Here is a 25,778-nt window from a genome sequence, read left to right on the forward strand (position 1 = left end):
CACAATTTTTGTCATTAGTTTTACTACAACACCACTTCTACAGATCATGCAGGTAATTGTAGTCTTAGCAAATTGTGCATTATAAGTGTAGTTAGTAAAGGATGCTACAAAGGAAAGGTGCCGCAACACGACTGCTGTGCACCCAGCAATATTCATATGAAGTGATTTGTTTCCAGTTAATATTCAGTGTATTTGATGTTGATATATTTTCAATGAAACACCTCAAATTAGATGTCAGGTGTCCTTTCCTCAAGGAGCTGTTAAATCTTGTTACAAGAGACACTGTTACAAGAGACATTTGAAAATGGTTTGGCTGGTTTTCCTATGTCTGCCATGTTAACACTGCATACAAGAGACATGGTTACAAGAGACACTCAGTTACTAAGGGCAACCTTTTTCAGGCTTGTGGAGTAAATTCTTCACTATTTAGAAGAGACACAGCTCAGGTGTGCTCATGCAATGCATCTGGAACATACCAACTCGTACATGATGCACTTCAGATTCCCTTAGCTAAATTCTGTTCCATATCAGTGTCTTTTTTGTTGTGTATGTCAGGAACTGAGGAGTGCTTCCCCAAGATTGGAAAGTCAAAACGGCATTGCATTACTGTTACCTACGAAGCAAATCAAAATGCATGAATGACATTCAGCATTTTTAACTCCTCACTGCTAAAATTTAATCACAAGATGAAAGCATAGACTCCTGATGTCTTTCTCTTTGTGAGTCGTCTGAGGGTGACGAGCATGTAAGAGCGCCTCAAAGGTATTAAAGCAATAGGAAGGCTTGCAAAGTGAAGTGCTTTACCTCCAGAATTTGGGAAGGAATACACTGCACTCACAAAAATACATACTAGCATAAATAACTTCTTTAAGCTTTCCTGAACAATTTCCTGTTAATACGTGTGAATGCATTTATATGCTGATGTGCAGTAAACTGATCAACACAGTGCTTTTAGAATTTTTGGTTACAAGAGACATGTTTTTCAGATCCCTTGAGTGTCTCTTGTAATGAGGTTTTACTGTATCTACAATATTTACAGACTAGCAATCTTTAATTTAAAAACTTAGTTCACTATGGATAGCAACACTCTTTATTAAATGTAGCTTGACTGTATGGTTGTATCAAAGTTGCAAAAAAAAAAAGAATGATAATTATGCAACTCGTAATGTGGAAAATCAGCTAGTGCTGATTTTGTGGACACAAACGCAGTGTTTTCGGTGACTTTTGCTCTGTTTTCACTGGGAAAACTAGAACAAGGAACAAGCCATGGGTTACGTGCATGGGATGGTCACAGTCATGTGACTGCACTCCTGTAGGGTGACACCTTGTGTAAAATGCCCAAGGTTTGTACAGAATATAGGGCCACCAAGTCAAGGAGACTTCCAGGATTTCAAGGATACAACGCGGCAATATTCAACGAAAGCAATAAGTTTTTCTTTTTTTTTTTTTTTTTTGATCACACACATTTGGAATCCTTTGGCTTCTGCTAACTCTGACTTTTCATGATCACCACTTCTGCTTTCTTCTCTTTGATCTTTTGGCAGAAAATGTTGGCCCTGACAAGGACAGTGATGTCATCCTGAAGCTCAGTATTCTCAAAAAGGCAGGCAGCTGATTATGAAAGAAATTCAAGTCTATTTTGTTCCAGATGTGCCTGCCGATTTTCTGCTGCATATTCCTGACCGTATGCAGGCACCATGTACGATTCTTTGCCACTACGCAAAAAATTTTCAATACCATAGATGCTTTCAAATGCTACTGACCATGAGAAAAGCTACGAGCTTTTGAGGTGGCTTGCCTATGGAGTTTCACCTACTGCCTCTGCATCAGTCATCTTCTGGCACACGTACATTTTGTTCTATGTAGATCACTCAATGCCGCCCTCACCAATCCACTATAACCCGAAGTTTGAGCCAGGCAGGCTGGAACCCCATTTTTCACCTGGCATGATGTTATAACCTACACCATGCACTATAAAGCATAAAAACGATGCCATGACATAGCTTGCATTTGATGACGTATGAAGATAATGACGACGGCCAGAGTAACTGGTGTTGAAAATAGGAGTGTGTGTCCCTCAGAGAGAACAGTGCAAGATAGGAAGACAGGGATGACAAGCCTCCCGAAAGATTCTCAAGAAAATGATGTACTCTTGAGGGGTTTCCACTCTGAAGTGATTTATTTACAACAGGTTATTTGCATATGAGGACTGCAGTAAGGAAAATTTAAAAAAAAAAAAACAAGAAAGAAAAGGGGGACCAACCAGCACACTTTGAAGAGAGACAAGAAGATCCTTATGGGTGTCGTGCTGTCGCAGCGTTGCAATACAGCCCTGCTTTTTGGAGATAAGGCAGGGAAATCCTAATTTTTCAAAGAATTTAACCCTTTCGCTGTCACGAGCGTACCTGTACGTTTTTGCGCTTCCCCTGCACAGTGTCACTGACATACTAGTACGTTCTCTATCATGCATTCAAAACTTCGCGCCTGGGCGCGATGCTAGCGCATTTGGACAGCATGCGCCATCTGTCAAATCTTTCTACAAGTTCGTATTTTCGCCCTGCGTTGTGTTCGTACGTGTGTACTGAAGAGTATGGAGTGAATGCGCCCACCCCAGCCACCTTCTTTGCGGAGGGCGTGCGCTACTCTATCGCGCTAAGCGATCATGGGGTACGTGCGTGCAGTTACGGGTTCAAGGGTTGTTTTGCCATCTGCCGCAGGTTCACAGGTTTTTATTTTTAATCTGTTGGCGTGTCTGCTACAATGAGTCTCGTTCAGGGGCTTGCGCCATTGTCTCTCCAATAGGTCGACACATGACTCGATCGCTGCTTTCGCTCTCTCTTGCGGCGTCCTTGCTTGCGGCTAGCAGCAGTGAAAGGAGGTTGTTTTAGCCTTTTTCCATCTCCCTCTGTCATCTTGATTTCTCAACATGCCATTTATCTCCGTTGTGCAGGCCATCGATAGTGCGCCCTCCGTGCACGCAGTTACTTTCGGATGGCTGACCACGCGGGACCTTCGACTGCGGACTGGAGTGATGGCTCTTGATTATAAATACGAGTCGAGCTCAGACTCAGTCTCTCAAGAAGTATCAAGCAGTTTTTTTTTTTCCTATATTACCCTTATTTACCTCATTTATAATCAGGCAGATAATGATGATCATGTTAATTAACAACACCTGCAGAACGCTGAAATGTGCATATTCCATTGACTATGTTATTTGTATAGCAATCATAATCAAAAATAAATCGCCATACTCGTTCCCTGATATGCTCGTTCCCTGAAACCAAGCCGACACTAGGGGTGTGTCAAGGCCAGAAACGCCCGACAGCGAAAGGGTTAAGGAGTGCACCTAAAATTTAAAAGTTTCAAGAGCCTTTGAAATAATTTGAAAATGAAGGAAATTCAAGGACTTTCAAAGACCCGTGCAAATTCTGAGAATGCCTGTCCTGCATTATGCATCCCCCTTCTGGTGACTGCACAAGGTTGCATGGCTGCTTTTTGATGATGCAGATGCTTCACCCAGGAAACTTTGCACTAGCAGCCAGCATTGTATGAAGGAGCAGTAAACTTTTGAGGGTTCCATGCATCACGGCTGTCATATAAGCTATACACGTACGGTGAGCACTGTGAAGAAGGCTTACCCTGTATCAAGAACATGACTTTCTAAAAAACACAATCTGCACTCCATCTACGTCCTGTTCCTCTCTGGTCTCCTCTTAGGTGCCTTGAGCAATGAACATGGTGCAGATAGTGAAGTGCCGAGTTAAACTAAGCTGCCGCCATTTCGTTCCTGCTGCTCCTCGAGCAGTCCTGTGGAAGCTCCTCTTTGGACAAACAAGCAGACAGCCCCTCCTCCCCCGAGCCCTAGTAGAGCTTGAGGTGCCCCGTGACGGCGTCTACGAGCTGTTCAGGTGCCGGCCCGACGCCCAGAACGGTGCGCGTGCCAGGTGCCAGCTGAGTACGGCCAGCATCCCGCACCAAGCTGGTGATAAGGCCGTGGGAACGCGCCACACCCGCCAGGGAAAGCATCTCGTCCTCTGTAGACGCCCGCAACACCACCTGCAGTTCCCAAAAAGTCCCTTAAGTGAATGCTACTGGTAAAGGATGCGGATAGCAAACGAGGGCTGCTCTAAGGGCTATACTAATCACGGGAGGACTAGCACACAACCTAAAGCCCAAACTTGTACTGTTTTGGAATTAATACTTCCCTCGTTCGGCACTTTTCGACCTAATTTGATGTCCTTGATTAACTGCACAACCAATGGCCAGCTGTGTTGTGGATAATCACTGCAACAATTGAAACACAATATTGTGGCTGCACTCTTTCAGACAAGTCGGCGGCATCTCACATCACTGTGTTTATCGGTGTCATCGCTCAGGTGCTCACAGGCCAGCAATGACACCCCTTCCTGACTTGGGACATTTGAAAGACGAGCTGATTCTGCAGCCATGCCTGATGACGTGCACTTTGTTCATAGTATGGAAAACAATGCAAAGAAAATGAGATGCTCGTGATCATTCTTGGCACTAAGTATCCAGAGCAGAACAAGGTGTAGAAAACTGATGCATTATAGTCGAAGGAAACCGAACAAAGGATAAAGGAGATTCTCAATCGGCTAGCTAATGTTTCGACAAGCGGACTTGTCTTCATCTAGGCAGCGCCATCATTATTGACGAAGCCCAAAGAAAGAAAGTAGGGGAGAAGAGAGGAGTCAAGTAAGGCCAGGAATAGTGAAATGAAAGAATGTTGCCTTGAAGTTTGAAGGCGAGATCTCCTGACATATTTCTAGGGGAAAAAAAAAAGAAAAATCACCTCTACCCGGGAATAAAACAGTGAGGACAATGAAAAAAAGTATCATGAGTGTTTGCAACTGCTGACAAGCACCAATCCAGCAAACTCGAGAGCAAAAAGAGGAGGCACTGATTTCGACAGCACATGGGTGAAGGAAGCTTCCCAGGTAAAGATGTGAGCCACGCCCATGCCAAACTTTCAAAACCTAGAGCATAAATCATAGAGGCTGGGATCAGCCCGTGGTTGAAATTAAAAAAAAAAAAAAAAAAAAAAAAAATTAAGCCCTGCAACTGCTTTGGTTATCAGACATGTGCCATGTGGCTTCAAAGAATATGGGTACATCAAGTGATAAGCTCATTTCCCATAAGGCCTTCTGTTTCATGTTGGCTTGCCACTAGCCCTGTATGACATGCAAAGGACAAGCGGCCATGGTTATGGGGTACATAAGAAGCAGTAAGTTTTAAAGCTTAGTCACTGGAGTCGAAGCTGGTGGTTTCTGACTAATGTGACAATTGAGTTCTCTTTTTCAGCAGTTCTCACACCAAAGGACAAGAGTACAGAGGAATGATGCTGAAATTATTTAAAATGACTGCATATTTTATGGTTAGCCTAACATTCCATACTTTTACAACCAATTCTGCACTGCTTTCAGAAGTAGCAATATGAAAGGTGACATTAGTGAATTCTTGATTCCTAATGCTAAGTAAGGAGCCTGCTCCCTATCTAAATGCATTATTCAAGGTGTGAACTATTAAATGTTACTTAAATTGCCTAGCAAAGAATTTCAAGGGCTTAATTTCGGTTCTTGGGGTATCAAATGGCTCCTCTTTTTAAGTTGTTTTAGTGCCCTAGACTTCTGGACCTCATTTATTAGTCCACAGGATGCCAAAGAACTAGTCATTACTACAGGGGACATCAATAGCACCACGCATGCACACAGGAGACAACTTGAGAGATAAAAAAATAAATTCCTGTTTGCTCCATGAAAGGTCACCAACATCAGGCCAAAAATAGCACTTTTTTTTCTCACATAGTGGATGCCCCAGCACATAATATTGAAAAGGATTTTTAAAATTTATCTATCAAGACTCAGATGAATGCTTGGCGGTAAGTAAAGAGACACCAGCTAAGGGGCATCTCCAGCTACATTCTTGCAGTGACTGCTTCAAGAAGCATACCTAGTGGAATCTAGCTCTTAAAATTACTCGCGAGTTAGCCACAATTTAATGCACACAGCCTCTGATGCAGCAGAACTGCCGTCACCATTATGCTGCCATTACTCATGTTTCCAGCTGTCCTGTCATGAACCCCTTTGCCCTTGCTTACTTTCCTTGTTCCACTAAACGCTTTCAATGCCGTTCTCTCTCCTATTCAATTTGCAAGTTTAAAATTTTTCACCACAGAAATCTAACAGTCTTAACGAAATTATGCATGGTAACATGGCAACTCTACTGTGGTAGCGTATGACTTATAAAACATAATGAATGGGCATCAATGAATATCTATAAAAGTGGCACGCTGTAATCATTTTTTTGACAATTTCAGCTTCTTTTCTGTTGGCTCCAACATGTCCCAGTAAACAAAAACAGACCAACTTTCATTCCAAAAGCACTGTAGTACATATGAAGTCACCCTAGGAATTCTTTCTTTTCCTCAAGCATGATATCACTCTCCTCATATAGAAATGTTCATTGGTTATCCTTCTCAGAGGTGCAGGAACCACAGGCTTTATTCATAGGCACACTGTACAATCAGGTCCACAGGTGCTACCTCAAAGCCAAGGACTGCTCCCATGGAGCAACAATGAAGTTTATTCTTCTCTCGCAATGAAAAATTTGCCTTTCGTCCACATTCACAGCCACTTTCAATGTGCTTGTGTAAGACACACTTTGCCCAAATGTCAGCAAATGTCAGCCTCTCCCTGCAGCTCTCAAGCCTGGTGGGGAACATTGCATCAGCTACCTTTGAAAGCTCAGAAAAAAACATCCCATTATATTCTATACACTGCTGTATAATTTGACATCTCCCGTGGAGTATCCTGGATTCTTAGTTTTCAATAGCGGAGTTTATTGCAATTACAATTGGCACCATGACAATTCTACCGACACAGCCTATGTGTGATAAAACATCAGAACTACACATACAATGAATGAGTATCAATGAATATTTATGCATGTGACTAGCTGTAATCATTTTTTGGCAAGGCATTTCAATTGCAGTTTCTTTTTTACTGCCTCCAACTTTTTCTGGTTAACAAAAAGACTGATTCTCATTACAAAAGCACTGTTGTGCATACCCCAGGAACTCTTTCGTTTCCACAACTAGGGATATTATTTCCTTAAACTGGAATTGATGTGCTGGTCTGAAGCCTGTGATGCTCTGAAAGCACCATGGCTTCAGGCATATGGGCACTACCCACCCAGACCAGTTTTGAACTAATTACCTGCCTCTTCCATTGCAATGGAAGGGGCAGGATTCTCTAGAGAAAGAGGGTGGGAGCAAGGAAGAAAGAACAGCCGATAAGGGGGCACGGCCAAGTGAGGTCAGCCAGTTCGCACTGGCATCCCGTCATCAGTTGGTCTGTGTGGCTTAATGTCTTGAAGCTGCACGAAATGCTAAAAAGGAACTTCCCAGCTCGACCCAGGCAAGCTACACCAATACAAGTAACATATGAAGAAAATTCATTACTTTCTCAGAGGTTCTCAACATGTGATACATTCTGTCAATTTTAATTCATCAATTACTTTCCCCACTTTCAATGTTGCACCATGAGTGCAAGGACAAGAGCCCTTACAATTGGCGCAAGAAACTTTGTTGATGCAGCTGTTTCCCAATGTGTGACCATTAGTGCCACATTTCGCACAAGTCTAGTCACCACATCACATCTGCCTACCATTTTTACACCTCTGGCAATCAAAGTACCTTTGAATGTTTGAAACCTATGGATATGCTTTGCAGTATATAAATTCAGCATTAACCGACTTCTGCAGGGTATTTGAGAAAAAGTATTAGATGCTTTATTCTAGTTTCTTTGACGTTGCATCTGACCATGATGCATTTTACCACTGTCTTGTCTTGAGTTGTATTAGAGAAAAAGTATTAGATGCTTTATTCTAGTTTCTTTGACATTGCATCTGACCATGATGCATTTTACCACTGTCTTGTCTTGAGTTTGAAAGCCTCCAATAAAGCTAGACTTTTTTTTCTTTTTTTTTTTTAGAAGTTCAGGTTGAAGTATTACTCCTAAATAAAAGGAATATATGCATTGACAAATTGCTTCACATTCTGCAAATTTCTGGAGTTTGAAAAGTCGCTAAATTTCCAGGTCAGCCTTTCGGGTACGTAGTTTCTTTCAATCATGTACTTCAGAAAACCAGTAACCAAGAAAAATCAGCAGCTTGGTACCGTGGTTTAGCCAATTCCATCTGCTAAGTTCTGCATGAAAGTGTCTGCAAAGAGATAACAGAAATCACTCAGGCAGTGTGATGGTTTTTATCACTTTGGAGGGGAAAAAATGAGAAGGGTTCCACGCTGCTGAACCGAATATGGAGCGAAAGCATTAGCTGCGGGTGACCGAGCGTTCTGCTTCTTCTTTCTGTTCAAGGTCATTCGTGACTGCGGCCCCAGACTACGCGATGGGCCGAAACTTGGCTTAGTATTGCTTTCGCAATAAAAGCAACAGTGTGTTAGGATATTAAGCATTCATTAATTGAGTGCCGTCTATGGTTCACAATATTCATAACCAAGCCCTTTGTCTAGTCGACAAAATGGATCTATACCAAGACCCGACTGCCACCATTTGTGGCTTCTACCTTCCCCTTTGCAAGCTGCTGCAGCAGTATTGGCATTCAGGTTCAGTATGTGTAGTGACTCCAGCCAACAGCATCTCAGTGCACAAAAGAGGTCCCTTGGAGGTCAGTAAGTCAGTGCTTTGTGTAACTGTCACGTTCTTGCCTTGCCATTCTACTGTATATGGGAGCTATCAGAAAACTGCGCCAGTCACAGCACTCATTGTAAGGCAGGGATCAATGCTTGATGGCAAGGCAAAAACAATGACCACTCAGTGAGCAGCGGACTCTGCACTTACCTTGCGCTGCCCCTGGCGTTCCCAAAGCCGCAGGGCCTTGGGTGTTTCCCTCTGGGCTTGCTTGTAGGCAAGCACTGCCGCATGTGCGCACTGGGCAGCTGCCTTTCCCTTCTCCATCTTCACATCACCACGAACCACCAGCACCAATTTGTACTCTCCCCCCTCGTCCATGCCACCCTGCACACGCACGCAAACACCCACCAGACTGAGCATGGTGTCTTCCCGGCAGCTCTGCTGCACACTGTCAGAACTGCACTGGTTAGGAGCTAGCACTTTTTCTGCTTACAATAAGTCCCCGTAACGTGCTCTCAACACACAAACATACATCTGCAGGAGCCAACTATGCCTTGCTAAAGTATCAGAACTTATGCCAAGATTTGGTACAAGTTAATGACCATCGAACGATAGAAATTAACCAGTCTTATAGTCCTCGGTGCAGCTCCAACACAGCTATTAAACACAAAAACATGCTTTAAGAGAATGGATTGTTGGGCAAGTCGGCCAATCATAGTAAATAATAGGGGCCACTGCGCACAAAGAGATAAGGACGAAAAGAGAACACAAATCGCGAGACTGCGCTTCTTGTGCTCCCCTTTCGTCCTTGCCTCCTTGTGCGCAGTACCCCCTTTTATTTACTAAAAACGCGCCTATTTCACTTCACATCAATTTCCTTGACAGATCCCTTTGTGTAGTAAGGTTTCAATGTGTGCCTCTTTCTGTAGTCAGCTGAAAAGTTATCCGCGTAATTTTCCGTACGACACTGTATAGACGCACATCACTCCCTATTTTGGCACTGTTTCTGACGAATTTACTTTACAAAAGCGCGCGCAAACCAACCTCGCCGCCGACATCTCGTATCACCATGCCGCCCGCGCTGCCCAGAAGCTTCGACAGACTACCGCTCAGTCCAAACCTTGCACCCAGCAGCCAACCCAAGCCCAGGCCTGAACCCAGGCCAAGAAGAAGTGGCATGCTGTTAGCCATTAAGGAAGCACCAAGGGCTTGCATGACGGTCAAATGCTATGCAATGCTAATGCCGCCGTCTTTAATACAAACGTGGGCGCCGCCATGCTGGCTCTTTCAGGGTTGCCAGCGTGCTCACTGATACCGGCTGCGTCAGTAAATAAATAACAAGGTCAATTCATGTAAATAATCCACAGGTGCAATACTTTAGAAAAATAAAAGAACTCAAGAATGTAATGTGTCGTATAAAAAGAAAATATGAAGAAACAAAACCCAGAAGTTCAGGTTGTGGTTCCTAAACTGCGCTGACATGGGCGCTGATACGTCATGCAAGGAGGTTATGTATTTAATTAATACAGTACTGTAACACCTTGTAAGACCAGTAATGACGTAAAGATATGTACAATGACCTATGGACCAAATTCCATCCACAAAGCTACGTTTACTACTTTATGACGGCAGTTACGCCTACATTTTTACCTTGTGACGGGAAAGTATTCATTTGATTGGGGCTTGAAGCGGTTTTCATTTCATAACTTTCACTATTATCAGCGACGCGCAATTAGGAATACTTCTAGGGACTCTAGCGCGATGCTGCCATTAATTGTTATGCTTTTTTAATATCTCTCTCGCACAATGAGCGATATATTCCGCGTTGATGAGCGCTGCTTTGCGCAATCGAGAAAGATATACGAATACAGTCTAGCCAAGAAGGCTATGGTTGTCATGGGGTCTTCGGTTGTCTTGTGTCAGGGACGTATGCATATTCCAGTGCACATGCATTGTGCTTGGTGGTTACTCTGCAGTCAATTATGACCTCTTCGCACAGCTGCGACGTACGTGTAACTGAGGTCTTGTCCTTCGTTTTGGAAAATACTTCAGCTGTTTGCGGTTTTCCAAACTTTATTCCTAGCTGGCACAATCGAGCTTAACATGGACGACTCCTTATATCGTCATATCAGTCTGTCTTGGTCTCACGCAGTGGTCTCGACTCTCATCAGCGAAATCCCCGAATGAAGCAGATGGTTCGGAGACACCCAGTTTAGCCACAAACTTGTCAAAGGCTCGAATTTCCATTCGTCATGCGAGCGAGTAGCCCCTGTGCAGGTTGCACGCCCATTCAGAAAAGGAAGAGGCGTCTAGCGTGTTTTGCTCCATATTTCACCTAACGGGCGGCACGCTTCCTGGGCCGTCGAACTGGCTCGCTAGAACGCGGCGGCGGCGGCGTCGGCGGAATGCGCATTCCTGTGCCGGCTCTGCCAATGGGCGCACGCAGCGCCTGCCACGTGACTCGCGGCATACCATGCGTGCTTGTGCAGTCGGAATGCGCGTTGCTGTTTTTGTCTGAACGGCGGCACGGCGGCAGCCAAGCGGTGCTCATCGTCGCCGGGTCGGGAGATCATCGATGCTGCGCAGCGCGGACGAGACGTGAGTGAACGCTGTCATTGCGGTGCATGTTGTGCCGACCGCGACGTGCCCTTCCTTTCGGAAAGTTACGCGCATCGGCCCGCGCGGACAGCGCGCGTAGCCCGTCAGCTGACAGCTTGACCGAAGGCCGTACGCAGGGCTTCTGCACCCGCTTTCCACGCTGACAGGTAGCGGTGGGTGCCTAGCACAGCTGCGGAAACAGTGTGGCACCCCTTCTCTCGGTCGGCGCCTGCCCCCACAAAAATGAATCAGTTGTCTGCATATGCCCACTGTTGTCTCTCGTTGCTTTCGCACATATTCCGTCGACCAATCCTACTAACCAACTCGAATTGTTCCTGTTGCAAGCTTTTTTTATTATTCCTTCGTTCTCCATATTTAGCTGCATATAGTGAACAGCCACGAAACTACAAGTCGCACATAGTATGAGCTGGGGCGCCGAATGTCTGTGACACCAGCTAAAACAGGAATATGCACAGTTTGCAATCTCAACCGTAGCCTGACCTTTGAGGGTATAACGAAGCAATTCGGAGCGATGTCACGCGCCTCTGCGGATAAGTGGAATGTGCAGTTATTCATGTATTTATAATCTCTGAAGAGTATTGCACCCTGGTTTTGTAGTGACCAGCTTTCTCTGCCTGCTGGTAGCATCAAGTCCAAAACATGGATAGCACGTATTGTATTCTTACAGAAAACTGAAACATCTGAAGCTCAAATTAATTAATCCACTCATTTTTTAATATACGGACTGTATCAGCATAGGTGCCAAATGATAGCAGCTTTTTTTAATTGGCATTCCTTGACCTTATAAGTTGTCATTGTTCATGTCTCTTTAATGTTATTGTGAGAGTGAGATTTATATGATTTCACTGTTCATCTCTGGCGGTTTAAATTTTTTTTCATAATTTTGAGTCCTAAATCAGTCATGAGTGGCCAGTCACGAGTTGATGTATATGGTCATAAGGTTATGTGGGGCTTCGGGAAAATAAATGCCATATACCTCAAAGTGTAATGTTCTTCACGCATATAGACAGCAGGCATGACAAACTCCAACCCTTGTGTAAGCTTTCCATTTTGGGTACTTCATGTATTGCAGTAGGGGAATTGGGGATTTCATTACTAAGTGCAGACTTTAATGCCTTGTGGCATTCCCCATTCATGTATTCACCCCTATCAGTAAAAAAAAAGAACTATTTTCTCTTGCTGCCATATCCCTTCCAAAACTTCCTCCCCAATGTAAAGTAGCATGTTCAAATGTTTTAATCTTGTACTAGCTAATTTATTCATTAATGACCCGTTTCCCCCTTGCCATATTGGTATCGCTATAAGTCAGCTTTCTTGTCAAAGAAACATTACAAATTGAAAATTGATTCTTGGACTCTTTCTGGATATGTTGACATTATCTGTCAGCAAAAGGTGCATTTAATGCCAAAAAAATCTTCCCTCCACTCAGTTCAATCTGGTGATGTCATAACACTAAAATACAAAATACGGGTTACCACTGGCTTAAAATAAATCACAGTGCAGCACAGCCTGTGGTGTCCGTAACCAAAAGTAAGTGTCTATGGAAGCACTTTACTTGCGAAATCAGCAGCTGATGGCAACATCCACATTTCATTTCTTGGTCATTCGAGCTTGTATAAGTGTGTTTAGATAAGATGGTTCATTTGTGATTATAACAAGGTACTCCAGCAGTCACACAAAGTTCTGTTTGTCCCTTTAATATTGCAATGCAAAGGAATCTCCACGAGCATGGTTATATATACCTTGCAAGACAGCCTACACATTACTGCCTACCACCAGTGTTATATTCTAAGGAATCTTTTCCAGTTTTCTTGGTCTTCTTTTTTGAAGAATAAAAAAGGCAGGGTTTTTTTTTGTTTTTGTGCATATATGTTAGCTGCTAGTTATTACATTTTTTTTTTTTCCTTATTACAGAATGAAAGGTGTAGTGCCAGACTTGATATGTTTGCTGTATGCAAGCATGTATGTTGTTGACCATTTTTGCAGTGTTTCAGAAAGCGGTCATGATGGGTGTTTGGCGACATCTGACTCCTAGGGTTACATTTTCATTGAGTGATATACAGTCACATGTTCGCAATGACTTCTTTCACATGAACTCATTGCTTTAATGTGCTTCCCACTTGCACATTTGCTGTCGGTGCACTATAGTCTCTACAGTGTTGTAGTCAAGAATGAAGATGGCTGTTAATGGTAGTCAATTGCTGCACTGTCAACTCATCTATTTTCAGACTGGGTGTAGAGTGTGCAGCTTTTGAATAATCTTTCAACCAGAGAAATAGCTATTAAAAACCCTATGATAATTAGCAAGGTCCAGACTACAATGTTGGTAGATGGATTTTAAAAGGATTTCACTGGCTAGTTCTTCTAGTAGCAGATGCTTCTGAAAAAAATGTCTGGAAGATACTCCTGGGAAATGCAAAAATGCTATCTACTGGAGTGGAAATGCAGGATGCCCCTGTTCTTAACACCTAAGAGAAGTCTTTTCGAAGTTTGAGGGGCAAATAAATTGTTTAAATTTTTTTATGGCATTCAGCCTCTCCGCTGGGATCTTGTTTTACTGCTTGTATTTGAATTTTCTTATTGCATTTAGGCTGATGCTAACAGTAAGAATTTCCATAATGAATGCCTGCTTGCAGTTCAGTACCATTTTAGCTGTAGCAATAGAAAGTGGCATGGCACATATTTTGGTTTTGTTATTTATATACAAGCCTGCGTTCGACACTTCTTTAATCATACTTCGAAATCCACTTGCCTTTGTTGTTGAGCCAAAGGATGTGACACAATAAAAGTGATAGTACACTGGAGGAAAGGAGTTATAGCCTTTATTCAAACTTCAGAGCATAGAGGCACTTGCTTCTCATCAAACTGCTTTCAGAATGGGATGACCAGAGTTGCTCTTTATTTCAAGATCGAGATCTGAAACGCTGAGGATGCATGAGAAATACCATGGCATATGGTGCAAAAGAATATATTCTCACCACGAGTTTCAAACCTTTTGAGACAGAGAGTGCTGTGACAAACATGAGTTTTTTTTTTTTTGTTTGTTTTTCTTAGCAGAGCTGCGTTATGTATGTATACTATAGGCATGCATATGTGTATCTACATGTTCTGCCATATAGACACACGACTGATGCTGCAAGAAAAAAAGAAAAGCGGGCAGACGCACGAGCGAAAGGAAATAAAGACAAAACTAAGGAGGACCTGAGCTACAATTGTGGTGAATTTTAACCTTCCTGGATATTTATGTATGAAATATGTAGCTAAATTGTTTTTCTTTTTGCTTTTCTCGGAACTTACTTTTCTGCTGTTTCATCTTGCGCGAACATTCGTAACTTTATTCCTCGAATAGACTTTTTAACGAAACTTTGAACACAATTATTCTTGGTATATCGAACTGGGGTGCAACCAACTACAGAAAATAAAATTGTGTGATAAGATTTGTTATTGCTGCATTTGCTTTAAAAACATTCCTTGCTGAAAATCGTTGCTCTTGGTAGCATTCTGAATAAAAAACTACAGTTGATGGCTTTATGTACATAAGTGCAAGAGAAATTTTCTTTGTGGTGAGGTATATATTAGTTTTGAGTGCTGGCGTGGGATGGATTATTGGTACATTTTTAGACAATAAGAATTTAAAATATATATATGTTTCAGCACTTTGACTAGAATACAAAAAGGCAATCTTTAATATAGATCACTAATTTCCTTTTTGTAATTGATACCAAACTTTTTTTCTGAAAAGTGGCCTCATACATTAATTCAGGTCAGATCGGCCAGAATACATGCCCACGTTGTCAGTCCCCTATGAAACGCGATTGCAGCTGCGCTGTTGAGTTTTGAGAGTCGTGGAAATTTGACCGCGCGCGCGGTTCAATTTATATCTCATCTTGTAAATTCACCCACGCGCGCAGGTGTGGTGTGCCCGCAGCGGCGGCGGCGTCCGCTGAGAAGCGCAAGCTGCCCCTTCCGGCATCTTCGACGCCGCCCAGCGAAAAGCAGCCGCGGCGGTCGCCGGCGACGGAAGAGGTGCCGCAGCCGTTAGACATGCGGCGCGCGCGGCCTTCGGTGATCCGACGCTGCGCCTCCGCCGCACGACCCCATGGCGGCGTGAAGCTGCCGTCGCGGCCGGCGAGCGAGCAGCAGCAGCCGGACCCCGCGGTCGAGGCCCACTTCCGCCGCTCGCTGGGCTCGCAGTACGCAGCTCTCTTCTCTGGGCCGGCTGAAGCCAGCTCGGCGCTCACCGTGGATGACCACTTCGCCCGGGCGCTGGGGGACACCTGGCTGCGCCTGCAGGACGGCCTCACCTCCTCTTGACCGCGCCGCCACCCCGGTGCGTAATGCTCATTGTGACCTCTGTCCATATGGATGCAGGTTCTAGCACGCTTTGTGCATGCTACCGCTCGTGGCATTGTCCGGCCTTGCTTGCACATGTAGTGGAAGTTTTTCTGGTAACTTACCAGGCTTGTCCTTAACTTCCCGAGTGCATTTTTTGCTAAAATTGTAAAGCAAACCTGCAGGACCAGGCTGTCATTGTGAGAGCATGCAGCTTAGCTCTTGTAAGGAGCAAGGGGAGCAACACTAATAATGCTAATAATACAGCACTGCTAATGTGTGCACCTTCAGAGGGATGCCTTGGACTTAAGCTCATGTTCAGCTGTGGCCTGAGTAACAGTGGGAATCAGAAATAATGAATATTTTCTGATGAAGCTTTGGGGCTGAGAATGGAGTCTGTGGCATGGTACCATCTTTGAGATTTGACAGTTAGGCTGTGCCAGTTGAACCACCATTACTGTGTGCATGGTTGAAAGATCTCTAGACACAATGATGGTTGAAAGATGTCTAGGACATAGTGATTTCAAAATATTTTAATGGTGTTTTGAAGTTAAAATATTTGAGCTCTAACATATTGAACAATGCATCAATTTAATGTTCAGTATCATTACCATAATAAGTACAAAGAAATGACAGCTGTCAATGTCTAAATGCAATCATTTTGGATGGGCTTCACCCATGTCTTTGTACTGGTTGTAGTGCAAGGTACTCATGCTGAAAGGAAAAAGTTTTTAAATATATTATTGCCATCGAGCGGTTTAAAGAAATAAATTTCAGACTCAGTTACGTCATTTCCGGAATAAGTAATTCCATTTTGCTTGTCAGTGTATTTCCGCTGTGAGATTATGGAGAAAGTGAAGGCATGCAGGAGGCAGATGCTTGCAGTGATGAAGGCTAATCTAGTTGCCAGAGAGAGCATGGCATTTGTTAGCGCTGCATCCATAGAAATAGCAACAAAAAGAAAAATATGACTTTACATAAATGATAAAATCCACGAAGCATTCAGTGTGTCATATTTTGTGAAAACTGCTGTGAAAGAACAGTGAGAGGGCACACAGGAAAGAAAGGCAATGTTATTTCTTGTGCAGGTTTGTAAATAGACTCTTCAAGGGTGGAACAAGGGCCCTCTGTACAAATCATCTTCTGCAATGCACCTCGTCAGTCTTCTGCGGATGCCACAGGGCAATTGCAGCATCCAGTGTCGGCAGGACCTGTCACGTGATCTACCGGTGTGCCTACCACTCTCAAGGCAGCGCCCATGTACAGCTCATGTAGCATTCATCAACCTGTGCAGAACTCTGGGGGTGCCCTTGCAAGGCAGTGCATTCAGGCCTTGGTGGAGCATATGGCTTATGAACTGGTGAACATTCAAAGAACACCCATATCCCACCCGGAGGTGCAGCCTCCAAACATGGCCTTGCTTGGAACTCAGAGGTAGCACTGATCCTTTGCAATGACATATTTGTCGAATGTTCCTAATAAAAAGCACAGATGAGTGAATGAGTTGCTTAATGTCCCTGGATGCTCTGACTACTGTAAAATACTATTTAATTGTCCCCTCTTGTGTGAGCGTTCATTTTTTTCTGAGAACTTCATTTCTATACACAAACTAAGTGCCCCCAAATGTTTCAACCATAGGAAGCTACGTTTCAACGAGTGTAGCTACTGTGATCCAAGAGAACCTGTTGGCTTTCTCAGCCCATTTGCCATTTCCTAGAGCCACAACATACAGAATATATAATCATCCATAACATTCTATGGGTGCATAGGGCAGGCTATAAGGAAAGGGACAGTGCAGGGCTTTTGTCCCTGTTGCACAGAAAATGGGCTACCTCATTCAACTAATGGGTTATTCTCGCAATAATGTGGCACGGGTGGGGAGGGGGGCGCTAAACACTGCAGTCACATTCTAGCCCTGGCGTGCCAGCCCTAGAAAACAGCTGGGATCCCCAATCCGCAGTGAGATCGGGCCAGAGGGGACAAACACGAGTTGCGTACTCGAAGCGAGCTTTAATTTGCCCGAGCAATTATACACAGCAAATCAACAGCACACAAATACAACCGCCGTAGCGAGCGAACGTCCCGCTCGCGTACGGGGGTGAAATAAAAAAAAAATTGCCCATGATTACGTTACTTGCTAATGCGAAATTTGAGCGCAGCTTATCAGCTGTTTCACCTTTTCGATAGATTGAGGTAAAGATTTGGAGCAAGACACGCATGTACAATTACAGACATTTTTTTTTTTAATTGTTCACACATATTCCATCAAGAAGCACTCCACTAACAGTTCTTGGCTGTCATGAAAGAAGCTTCGTGGTCGGAGACGAAGAGAGCAATCGAGTGATCGGAAGGTTGCGGGAAGCAGCGCGTGGGCCCATATGAACGTTGCGCGACGAACAAATAGCAGCTGACGCCGCTAGCGAGAAAACGGGATGCACTCGCCGTGATCCGCTGAGAGCGAGCCGGCGTTTCGGCAATCGGAGAGCATCCTCGCCGCCACGCAGGAAGAGGGGGGACCCCCTCCTCCTCTTTCTGCATGGCGGCGACGCTGTTCTACGCAGTCAGTGCCCCGCCGGGGTGGTGCAGTGGTACGACGCCCGACTACTGTGCCGGAATACCCGGGCTCGAACCCGACCTCGGCGGCTGCGTTTCGATGGAGGCGAAACGAAGAGGCGTCCGTGTGCTGTGCGATGTCAGCGCACGTTAAAGATCCCCAGGTGGTCGAAATTAATCCGAAACCCTCCACTACGTGGCTCCTGTTTCTCTTTCAACTTCACTCCCACCTTCCTCAATTCCCTTACGGCGCGGTTGAGGTGTCCACAGAAAACAAGTGAGACAGTTACCGCGCCTTTCTCTTCCTATAAATCAGTCAATCTACGCAGTAACATATTGTCTTGACTCGCTAGCGGCGGCAGCGGCATCAGTCAGTCGCTGCTAGCGCTGCTCCCGCCGATCCCCCCTTCCCTTCCTTTCCTCGTGTTCTCCGGTTGCTGCGCGCTCTCCTGCCCCCATCGCACAACTTGATGGTTTATCTTGCACCATCCCTGGCAGAGCCCTTCTTCCCTTCGCTTGACCCCTGTCTCCCCTATCTGTGTCACCCATCCCTTGCCCAGCTCCCTCTTCTCCATGCTCACTGTCAAGCCCCTTCCCAAGAACATGCACCCTGAGCATCATGCCGCTCGCCGATCTGCCCGCGCCTCCACCCTCTGGTGCCAGTACGGTACACGGTCTGACGCCGTGTACGTTGATGCGGCACCCTACCTCTCGCATCCCGCCTATGCCCTGGCCACTGTCTCTAATACACGAGCCCCCCTCTCCGTCACCACTATCCATGCTCTCACTTCCACTGCCGCAGAGGAAGCAGCCATCGCCCTCGCCATTGCCAGCACACCAGCCCTTTTCATATTTAGCGACTCTAAGTCCGCAGTCCGCAACTTTGCAAAGGGTAGAATCTCTTCCTCTGCGCTCAATATCCTTAAGCACTCCTCCCCCCCCCCCTTCCTGATCTATCCAACTCTTTTGGGTTCCGGCTCACGCGGGGCACCCTGGAAATGAGGCAGCAAATTCTATCGTTCGCGAAATGACCGACCGAGCTGGCCCCCTCCACCCCGGGATGTACACGCGTGACTCCCTCCTCACCCTCCACTACCGCAACTCCCGATTATCCCTCCCTCCCCTTCACAAGTCCCTATCTAAAATCGAACAGAATACGTGGCGCCATTTACAGGCCCACACTTTCCTCTCCCCTGCACGCCTTGCCCTTATTCACCCCGGTGCTTTCTCGCCCCAATGCACGCTTTGCAGCTCTCCCCGAGCAGACTATGCTCACATTCTTTACTCTTGTCTGGCGCACTTTCCCTCCGTCTCCTGGCAAATAAACAACCCGCAGCTGTGGGAGGCTGCTTTGGCCAGCTCGGAGCCGCATATTCAACAGCGGCTTATGACCTGGGCAGCGGAAGTCGCCGCCAGGCGTGACCTGGAGGCCACGACCAGCAGCCGGAAGGCCACCCACGGAACGGCAGCAACATAATTTTACTTTTTTAATTTTTTTTTGGCCTTCACTGACTAAAGTTTGTACCACCACCACCCCATCGTTCGCCGCTGAGTGTACCCCCCTCCCCTCTTCCTGTGAGGCTCCGGTTGCCGAAGCGCTGGCTCGAACTAGGGGGATGAAAGGGGGGCGGAGATGGTTACAAGTTACAAGGCCGATGCGATCGACGACGCGAAACCCAGGAACGGGCACCAAAGAGCTGCGCTATAAAAAAAAACAAAAATGGGAAGCACACGCAAGGAGGGGAGAAGAATGTTCTGCTCACCAGACCTGGCTTCGGGCTCACGGCCCATTGCTGTGGTGCGTACGACGATCGGGCGATTCTCGGTGACGGTAGTAGTCAGTCGCAGAAGTCATGAAGCGCGCTCGTGCGCGCTCAACAGCCGGACCCTGAGCGAGTTGAGAAAGACACGCTCCTCGATTCGGACCGTGGAGACGAGGTCTCCAGGTTAGTCGGGAGGAAAGGGGGAAGCCCGCGGCAGCATCGCTGCGGACGACATGGGGGGGAGGGGGGGTAGTTATTGAGGGACCTTCGGGGTAGTGCTCTCTCGCGTTACCCGACAAACTTCACCTTATGGGACAGTACACTGCAGGGTGGCAAAGCGCATCCTTTCCTAAATTCCTGCCTAATTTCCCCTGCAGAACCACAAAACCTGGCCATAGTTGCGTTTTAGGCTAATCCCAGACAACTTTACGTGGCTCTGAAGGTAAGGAGGCAGGGCTTTGCAGTCATGCCTTGAGGAGTGGATTGTCGAATGCTCGCGTTAGATGCCTCAAAAGGTGATACGTACTATAGTGCTAAAGTAAGCCCACCTCCACGGGCGGGGGACAAATGCCTGTCTCCCTGCCTTAGGTGCCTGTAGCATTTGCTGCAGAACAAGAGAAAGCTGTCCTAAGTATAGCCCCATCATATTCCGGGACATACATGCGCAATCTGTTCCGGTACGAAATCGTCCAGTGTTTGTATCCGTTGCCGAGCCCGGGCAAAGGCGCTGATGCCGTACGTATGGGTAGACGCGTATGCTGGGGCTGTGTTGTTGTTGTTGTGGCTGTAGGAAGAAGGAAAAGAAAATGCACGGGCCTGCTACTGGCTTTGTAGCTGAGCCACCTCCGCTGCCTCGTGCGGACAAGAAAGAAAAGAAAGAGGGAGAGAACGACGCGCGCCGCAACAACCGTCGTCCACCACCGAAGCGGTGGCGGGTGCAATGACGGCCCTAACTTCGGTGGCAGGCTAGCCCCCACCGCAAGCGGCGGTGACCTACCTGTCCCAGCCCCATCAGGGGAATACCCGCAGCCCACCCTGCTGGGGCGAAGTGGCGGCGGCAGCCACGATACCCTACAGCCTTGCAGCTCTGTCACCTCAGAAGTGGCCGAGGTGGCAGTCATCACCCTTGCCATTGCCCATATGGACCCTCCGCCATGGCTCAGTCGATCAAGAGTACCCGAGTTCGAACCCGACCGCTTTTCGATAGAGGCGAAACGCAAATTCGTCCGCATGCTGTGTGATCAATGGACGTTAAAGATCCCCGGATGGTTGAAATAATTCCGGAGCCCTCCACTACAACACCTCGTTTTGTAGCGAAAGCTACATTGGCCGCGATGCAGCGATTTCGCCGTGGCACCAATTTCCACCGGGGTTGCACCGCCGCTGCCTAGCATGCACCTCGCCATCTAGCGTGTATATACGATCAGAGCATTTCACCGCTTGGGTGGTGCAGTGGTAAGACGCCCGACTACTGTGCCAGAGTACCCGGGCTCGAACCCGACCTCGGCGGCTGCGTTTCGATGGAGGCGAAACGAAGAGGCGTCCGTGTGCTGTGTGATGTCAGCGCATGTTAAAGATCCCCGGGTGGTCGAAATTACTCCGAAGCCCTCCACTGCGGCTCCTCTTTCTCTCTTTTCACTTTCACTGCCAGCTTCCCTTCCTTTACGGCGCGGTTGTGGTGTTCACAGAAAACAAGTGAGACAGTTACAGCGCCTTTCCCTTCCTATAAATCAATCAATCACCGTGTTTATAGACCTCGGCGGCTGCGTTTCGATGGAGGCGAAACGAAGAGGCGTCCGTGTGCTGTACGATGTCAGCGCACGTTAAAGATCCCCAGGTGGTCGAAATTACTCTGTAGCCCTCCACTACGGCTCCTCTTTCTCTCTTTCCACTTTCACTGCCACCTTCCTCTCTTTCCTTACGGCGCGGTAGGGGTGTCCACAAAAGCTAGAGGTGTCCACAACACAAACACAGTTAACGGGCTCACTTTCAAAGCTTACAGCACAACACATGCGGATGAGATTGCCATCGCTCTTGCTCTCAATATTCCCGTCTAAGCACATTCGACTTCGCAAGGGGCCTATCACAAGAATAGGATGGGCTCCCCCACTTGGCCGGTGTATATTGCAATTTAGCTGCCGATACATAGATCCAACACCACATAACCTGATTTGGGCGCCAGGCCACCAGGGACCCCAGGGAAACGAACAGGCCGCCCGCGCACTCTCTCCCCGGCCTATTTCCCTGTCCTCAAAAGCCTACTCCCATCGGATAATCTGGCGCCCTTACATTCAAAAACATAACCGATTACAACACCTATAGCACAGGCGCTACCCGGCCCCTTGTAAGAGGTATTAGTATCGCATTGACGAGTGTCTCTCGCACCCTGCCGCACATTTTGGCAGAATGCACAAAACTCAAGATCCCTCTCCTCCCCTTCCCGCAAATATCTCCAATACCTCTTGAGCGATGGGAGACCTTGTTATCCAGCCCCGCTCTATCGACTTAGCTCGCACAACAGGGGCCAGGAGCTGCTGGAAACGTATGGGTCCCGCAACTAGGGAACCACCCCCTGCATGCACCATCGATTTATTTCGAGACCAATAAATGTTGATTTATCATCATAAACATTTTCACCCACACTGTATACTGTACCCGGCGATGCTTAAGCATTTAAAAAAAAATTCTTTTATGGCTCGTGCCGATTTTGTCAGGAGGTAGTTGATACTATTTCCCACATGGCGTGGGCATGCGAATAAAGCCCACCCATTCCTCCCAATCGGAACCCAACCACAGAAGACTGGGAGGTGGCCCTGCTCAGCTGTCAAGATCTCAAGGTCCAAAAGACCTGGAATCAACGTATACGCGGGCGGCGCTGCTTGCCAATTGGGCTCCATAATAGGGGCTCCACCTAGTATTGTGAGGACACGGGCCTAATCAAATTACTTCTCTGTAACTATGTAATGGTTATTGCTTTAACCACCACCACTCTTACTGCGCTCTTCAGGTGTCCACGGATATGTATGACAGATACAGCGCCTTTCCTTTCCTATAAACCATTATTTAGTATAAACCATTATACTGAAAGATTGGCTTGGTTTGGTTTATGGTGTTTAACAACCCAACGCGACTATGCGACGCCTTAGTGGAGGTCTCCGAAAATTTCGGCCGCTTGAGGCTCTTTAATGTGCATTGACATCGCACAGCACTCGGACGCCTCTCCGTTTCCCCTCCATATAAACACATCCTCCAGCAGTCGGATTTGTGGGACAATAATTGGTTTACACGAAAATAAAATCGCGGTATTTGTCACTCTTTTTCTGTGGACACCTGATCCGCGCGTAAAGCAAGGTTGGATGGTTGGAGTGAAAGTGGAATGGCAGAAAGACCGGCCCTAGTGGAGGGCTTCGAAGTAATTTCGAGTACCTGGGGATCTTTAACATGCACTGACATCGGAAAGCACATGGATGCCTCTCCGTTTCGCCTTCATCGGAACTCTGCCGCTGGCGGTCTGGTTCGAACTCAGGTACTCCGGAACAGCAGTCGGGCGTCTTCGTCTTAAACTATATGCCACAGCGGCAGGCCAATCTGCTGATGAGAGGATGAATTCACATTAAAGACTGGCGCCGTCGGTCGCCGCGGTAGGCATGAAGGGCGATTAAAAATAGATCGATCGCAAATTATTATCGGCTCGCTTTTGGGGACTTTGCATACGCTGTCAATAGTATTTGCCCTGTGTACACCCCTGATGGGGCTGGGACAGGTGGGTCACTGCCGCTTGCGGCGGGGGCTAGCCTGCCACAGAATTTTTATCTGTTGTAGGCCGTCATTGCACCCGCCACCGTTTCGGTGGTGGATGACGGCTGTTGTTGCGGCGCGCGTCTTTCTCTCCGTCATCCTTTTATTTCTTCTCTATTTTCTCTTCTGTCTGCACGAGGCAGCGGAGGTGGCTCAGCTACAGAGCCAGTAGCAGGCCCGTGCGGAGGGGCACGCCCACACCATGTGGAAAAGGTCCGAGGACATTTCCCCGCAGTGCGGGCACTCCCCGGAGAAGGCACTGTCAAAGTGTTTAATTAAGTGACGACGGGCACATCATGGTATTCGTAAGAAGGCGATGAAACACTCGTTCCTCCGCTCTTGTTAACCCTTTACACGGGTGGGGGTAAATATTGTGTCTGTTTTGGTACAGCTGCGTAATTTCTCTGAAAGTGTAGGCTGGTGGGAATTCTTCTGGGGAGGAAGGAGTCGAGGTTGCCCGGTAAGAAAGCGCGTGGGCGGCGGCATCTGCTGCCTCGTTTCCTTCTAGCCCAGAATGGGCCGGAGCCTAAACTATGAAGCGGCGGGATAGACTTTCCACGTACGAGCTGTTTTGCAGTAGTCGGTAGGCCAGGTCCGACTACTGCAAAACAGCTCGTACGTGGAAAGTCCATCCCGCCGCTTCATAATCTGGGCTCCGACCCATTCTGGGCTAGAAGGAAACGAGGCAGCAGATGCCGCCGCCCGCGCGCTTTCTTACCGGGCAACCTCGACTCCTTCCTCCCCAGAAGAATTCCCACCAGCCTACACTTTCAGAGAAATTACGAATTGTACTTACCCCCACCCGTGTAAAGGGTTAACAAGAGCGGAGGAACGCGTGTTTCTTCGCCTCCTTACGAATACCATGATGTGCCCGGCGTCACTTAAACACTTTGACAGTGCCTTCTCCGGGGAGTGCCCGCACTGCGGGGAAATGTCCTCGGACCTTTTCCACATGGTGTGGGCGTGCCCCTCCAATCCTGCCTTTGCACCTAACCAAAACACCACCCAGGAGGACTGGGAGGCGACCCTACTCGCCTGCTCCGACCTGAAAGCCCAAAAGGCCTTGGTCAAAAGAGCAATGGCGACAGCGGAAGCCACATGGGGGTCCCGTACTAGGGACTCCACCCAGTGTTTGTGAGGGGAAGGGCACTAAGCCTGACCCCAGAGCAACCTTCATGTAACTCCATATTTTATTAAACGTTTTCACCACCACCTTCCTTCTTCCTATCAGCCACAACAACAACTCAAGTATTCGATAGGTAATTTTAAAGTGATAGGATTAGCAGTGGCAGCTAATGTTAGCCGCTCGAGCGCGCTGAAATAGAAACCGTACTTATACCTTATCGTCGAGGGCAGAACAATTGTAGCAACGTATACATATCAAATAATTACTGTATACGCTCTAGGATAAAATATGTTGACAGTGCATGCACCTGCAATTAAAGATCAAAACCGCTAACACGCTTCATCCTGAACGAAGGTTTCGAATAAAAACTGTGCTCGCGGTCACTGTTTTCCCGGCGCTGTTTTTTATCCATAACCTATGTAATCCGGGACTCGGCGGGTTCCAGAGAGAAGACACGTCCGGACCGTATCAGGCCTTTTCTTTTTTTTTCTTTTTTTTTTTTTTCTATCTTCTTTTTGCCACGACCAGTCGAAATCGGAGATGCTTCACAAAAGAAGATACACGCCGACCCTGACTCGGAGGTTTTCCGCAGAGGCCGCTCTATAGATAGCGTGGGATTATCTAGATCAAGTTGCGAATAAAATTTAATTTGACAATTTTTAAGTTTTTGTAGACAAATACCACGACTAGTTCACAAAGCCAGACTAACTGTAACGGAGAGGCATAAAATGAAACGCAGCAAAAGATCATTGCGTGAAGGCAGAAATAGTAAGAGGGAAATCCCGAAGGCAGTTGTTCTAGTTACGTTGAAAGGCAGTACGTATCGTTTTTTGCATGCTTGCTTCTGTTTTCGTTCACGCAACAGAAACAAAGTCTTCACCACCGTGGTCTGCGCTCTCACTTTCGGATATGAAAGCG

The 25,778-nt window shown here is 46.7% G+C and overlaps 2 protein-coding genes across 2 annotated transcripts; one reads left to right on the top strand and one right to left on the bottom strand.

Annotated features, from left to right (window-relative positions):
• Positions 1–531: 531 nt before the first annotated feature.
• Positions 532–9,955, bottom strand: LOC146208880 (peptidyl-tRNA hydrolase 2, mitochondrial-like). Its single transcript, XM_084596355.1, has 3 exons — positions 9,714–9,955; positions 8,877–9,053; positions 532–4,056 (listed from the first exon to the last, which is right to left on the bottom strand). Exons 1-3 carry the CDS (start codon positions 9,882–9,884, stop codon positions 3,862–3,864), a joined length of 543 nt encoding a protein of 180 aa, XP_084452481.1. The 5' UTR covers positions 9,885–9,955; the 3' UTR covers positions 532–3,861.
• A 567-nt stretch (positions 9,956–10,522) lies between these two features.
• Positions 10,523–17,160, top strand: LOC146208881 (transcription cofactor vestigial-like protein 4). Its single transcript, XM_084596356.1, has 3 exons — positions 10,523–11,267; positions 15,200–15,618; positions 16,709–17,160. Exons 1-2 carry the CDS (start codon positions 11,245–11,247, stop codon positions 15,600–15,602), a joined length of 426 nt encoding a protein of 141 aa, XP_084452482.1. The 5' UTR covers positions 10,523–11,244; the 3' UTR covers positions 15,603–15,618; positions 16,709–17,160.
• Positions 17,161–25,778: the final 8,618 nt, after the last annotated feature.

The sequence above is a fragment of the Amblyomma maculatum genome, chromosome 1, assembly GCF_055883805.1.
Source record: "Amblyomma maculatum isolate TAMU_Amacu chromosome 1, ASM5588380v1, whole genome shotgun sequence".
In the NCBI taxonomy this organism is placed as follows: Eukaryota; Metazoa; Arthropoda; class Arachnida; order Ixodida; family Ixodidae; genus Amblyomma; species Amblyomma maculatum.

Excerpts from the sequence above, each read along its gene's own strand:
- LOC146208880 (XM_084596355.1), bottom strand. The coding sequence starts at position 9,884 with ATGCAAGCCCTTGGTGCTTCCTTAATGGCTAACAGCATGCCACTTCTT. Across the intron at positions 9,054-9,713 it reads TACGAGATGTCGGCGGCGAG|GGTGGCATGGACGAGGGGGG; the intron begins GTTGGTTTGCGC and ends GTGCGTGTGCAG. Across the intron at positions 4,057-8,876 it reads AACGCCAGGGGCAGCGCAAG|GTGGTGTTGCGGGCGTCTAC; the intron begins GTAAGTGCAGAG and ends TGGGAACTGCAG.
- LOC146208881 (XM_084596356.1), top strand. The coding sequence starts at position 11,245 with ATGCTGCGCAGCGCGGACGAGAC. Across the intron at positions 11,268-15,199 it reads CTGCGCAGCGCGGACGAGAC|GTGTGGTGTGCCCGCAGCGG; the intron begins GTGAGTGAACGC and ends CCACGCGCGCAG.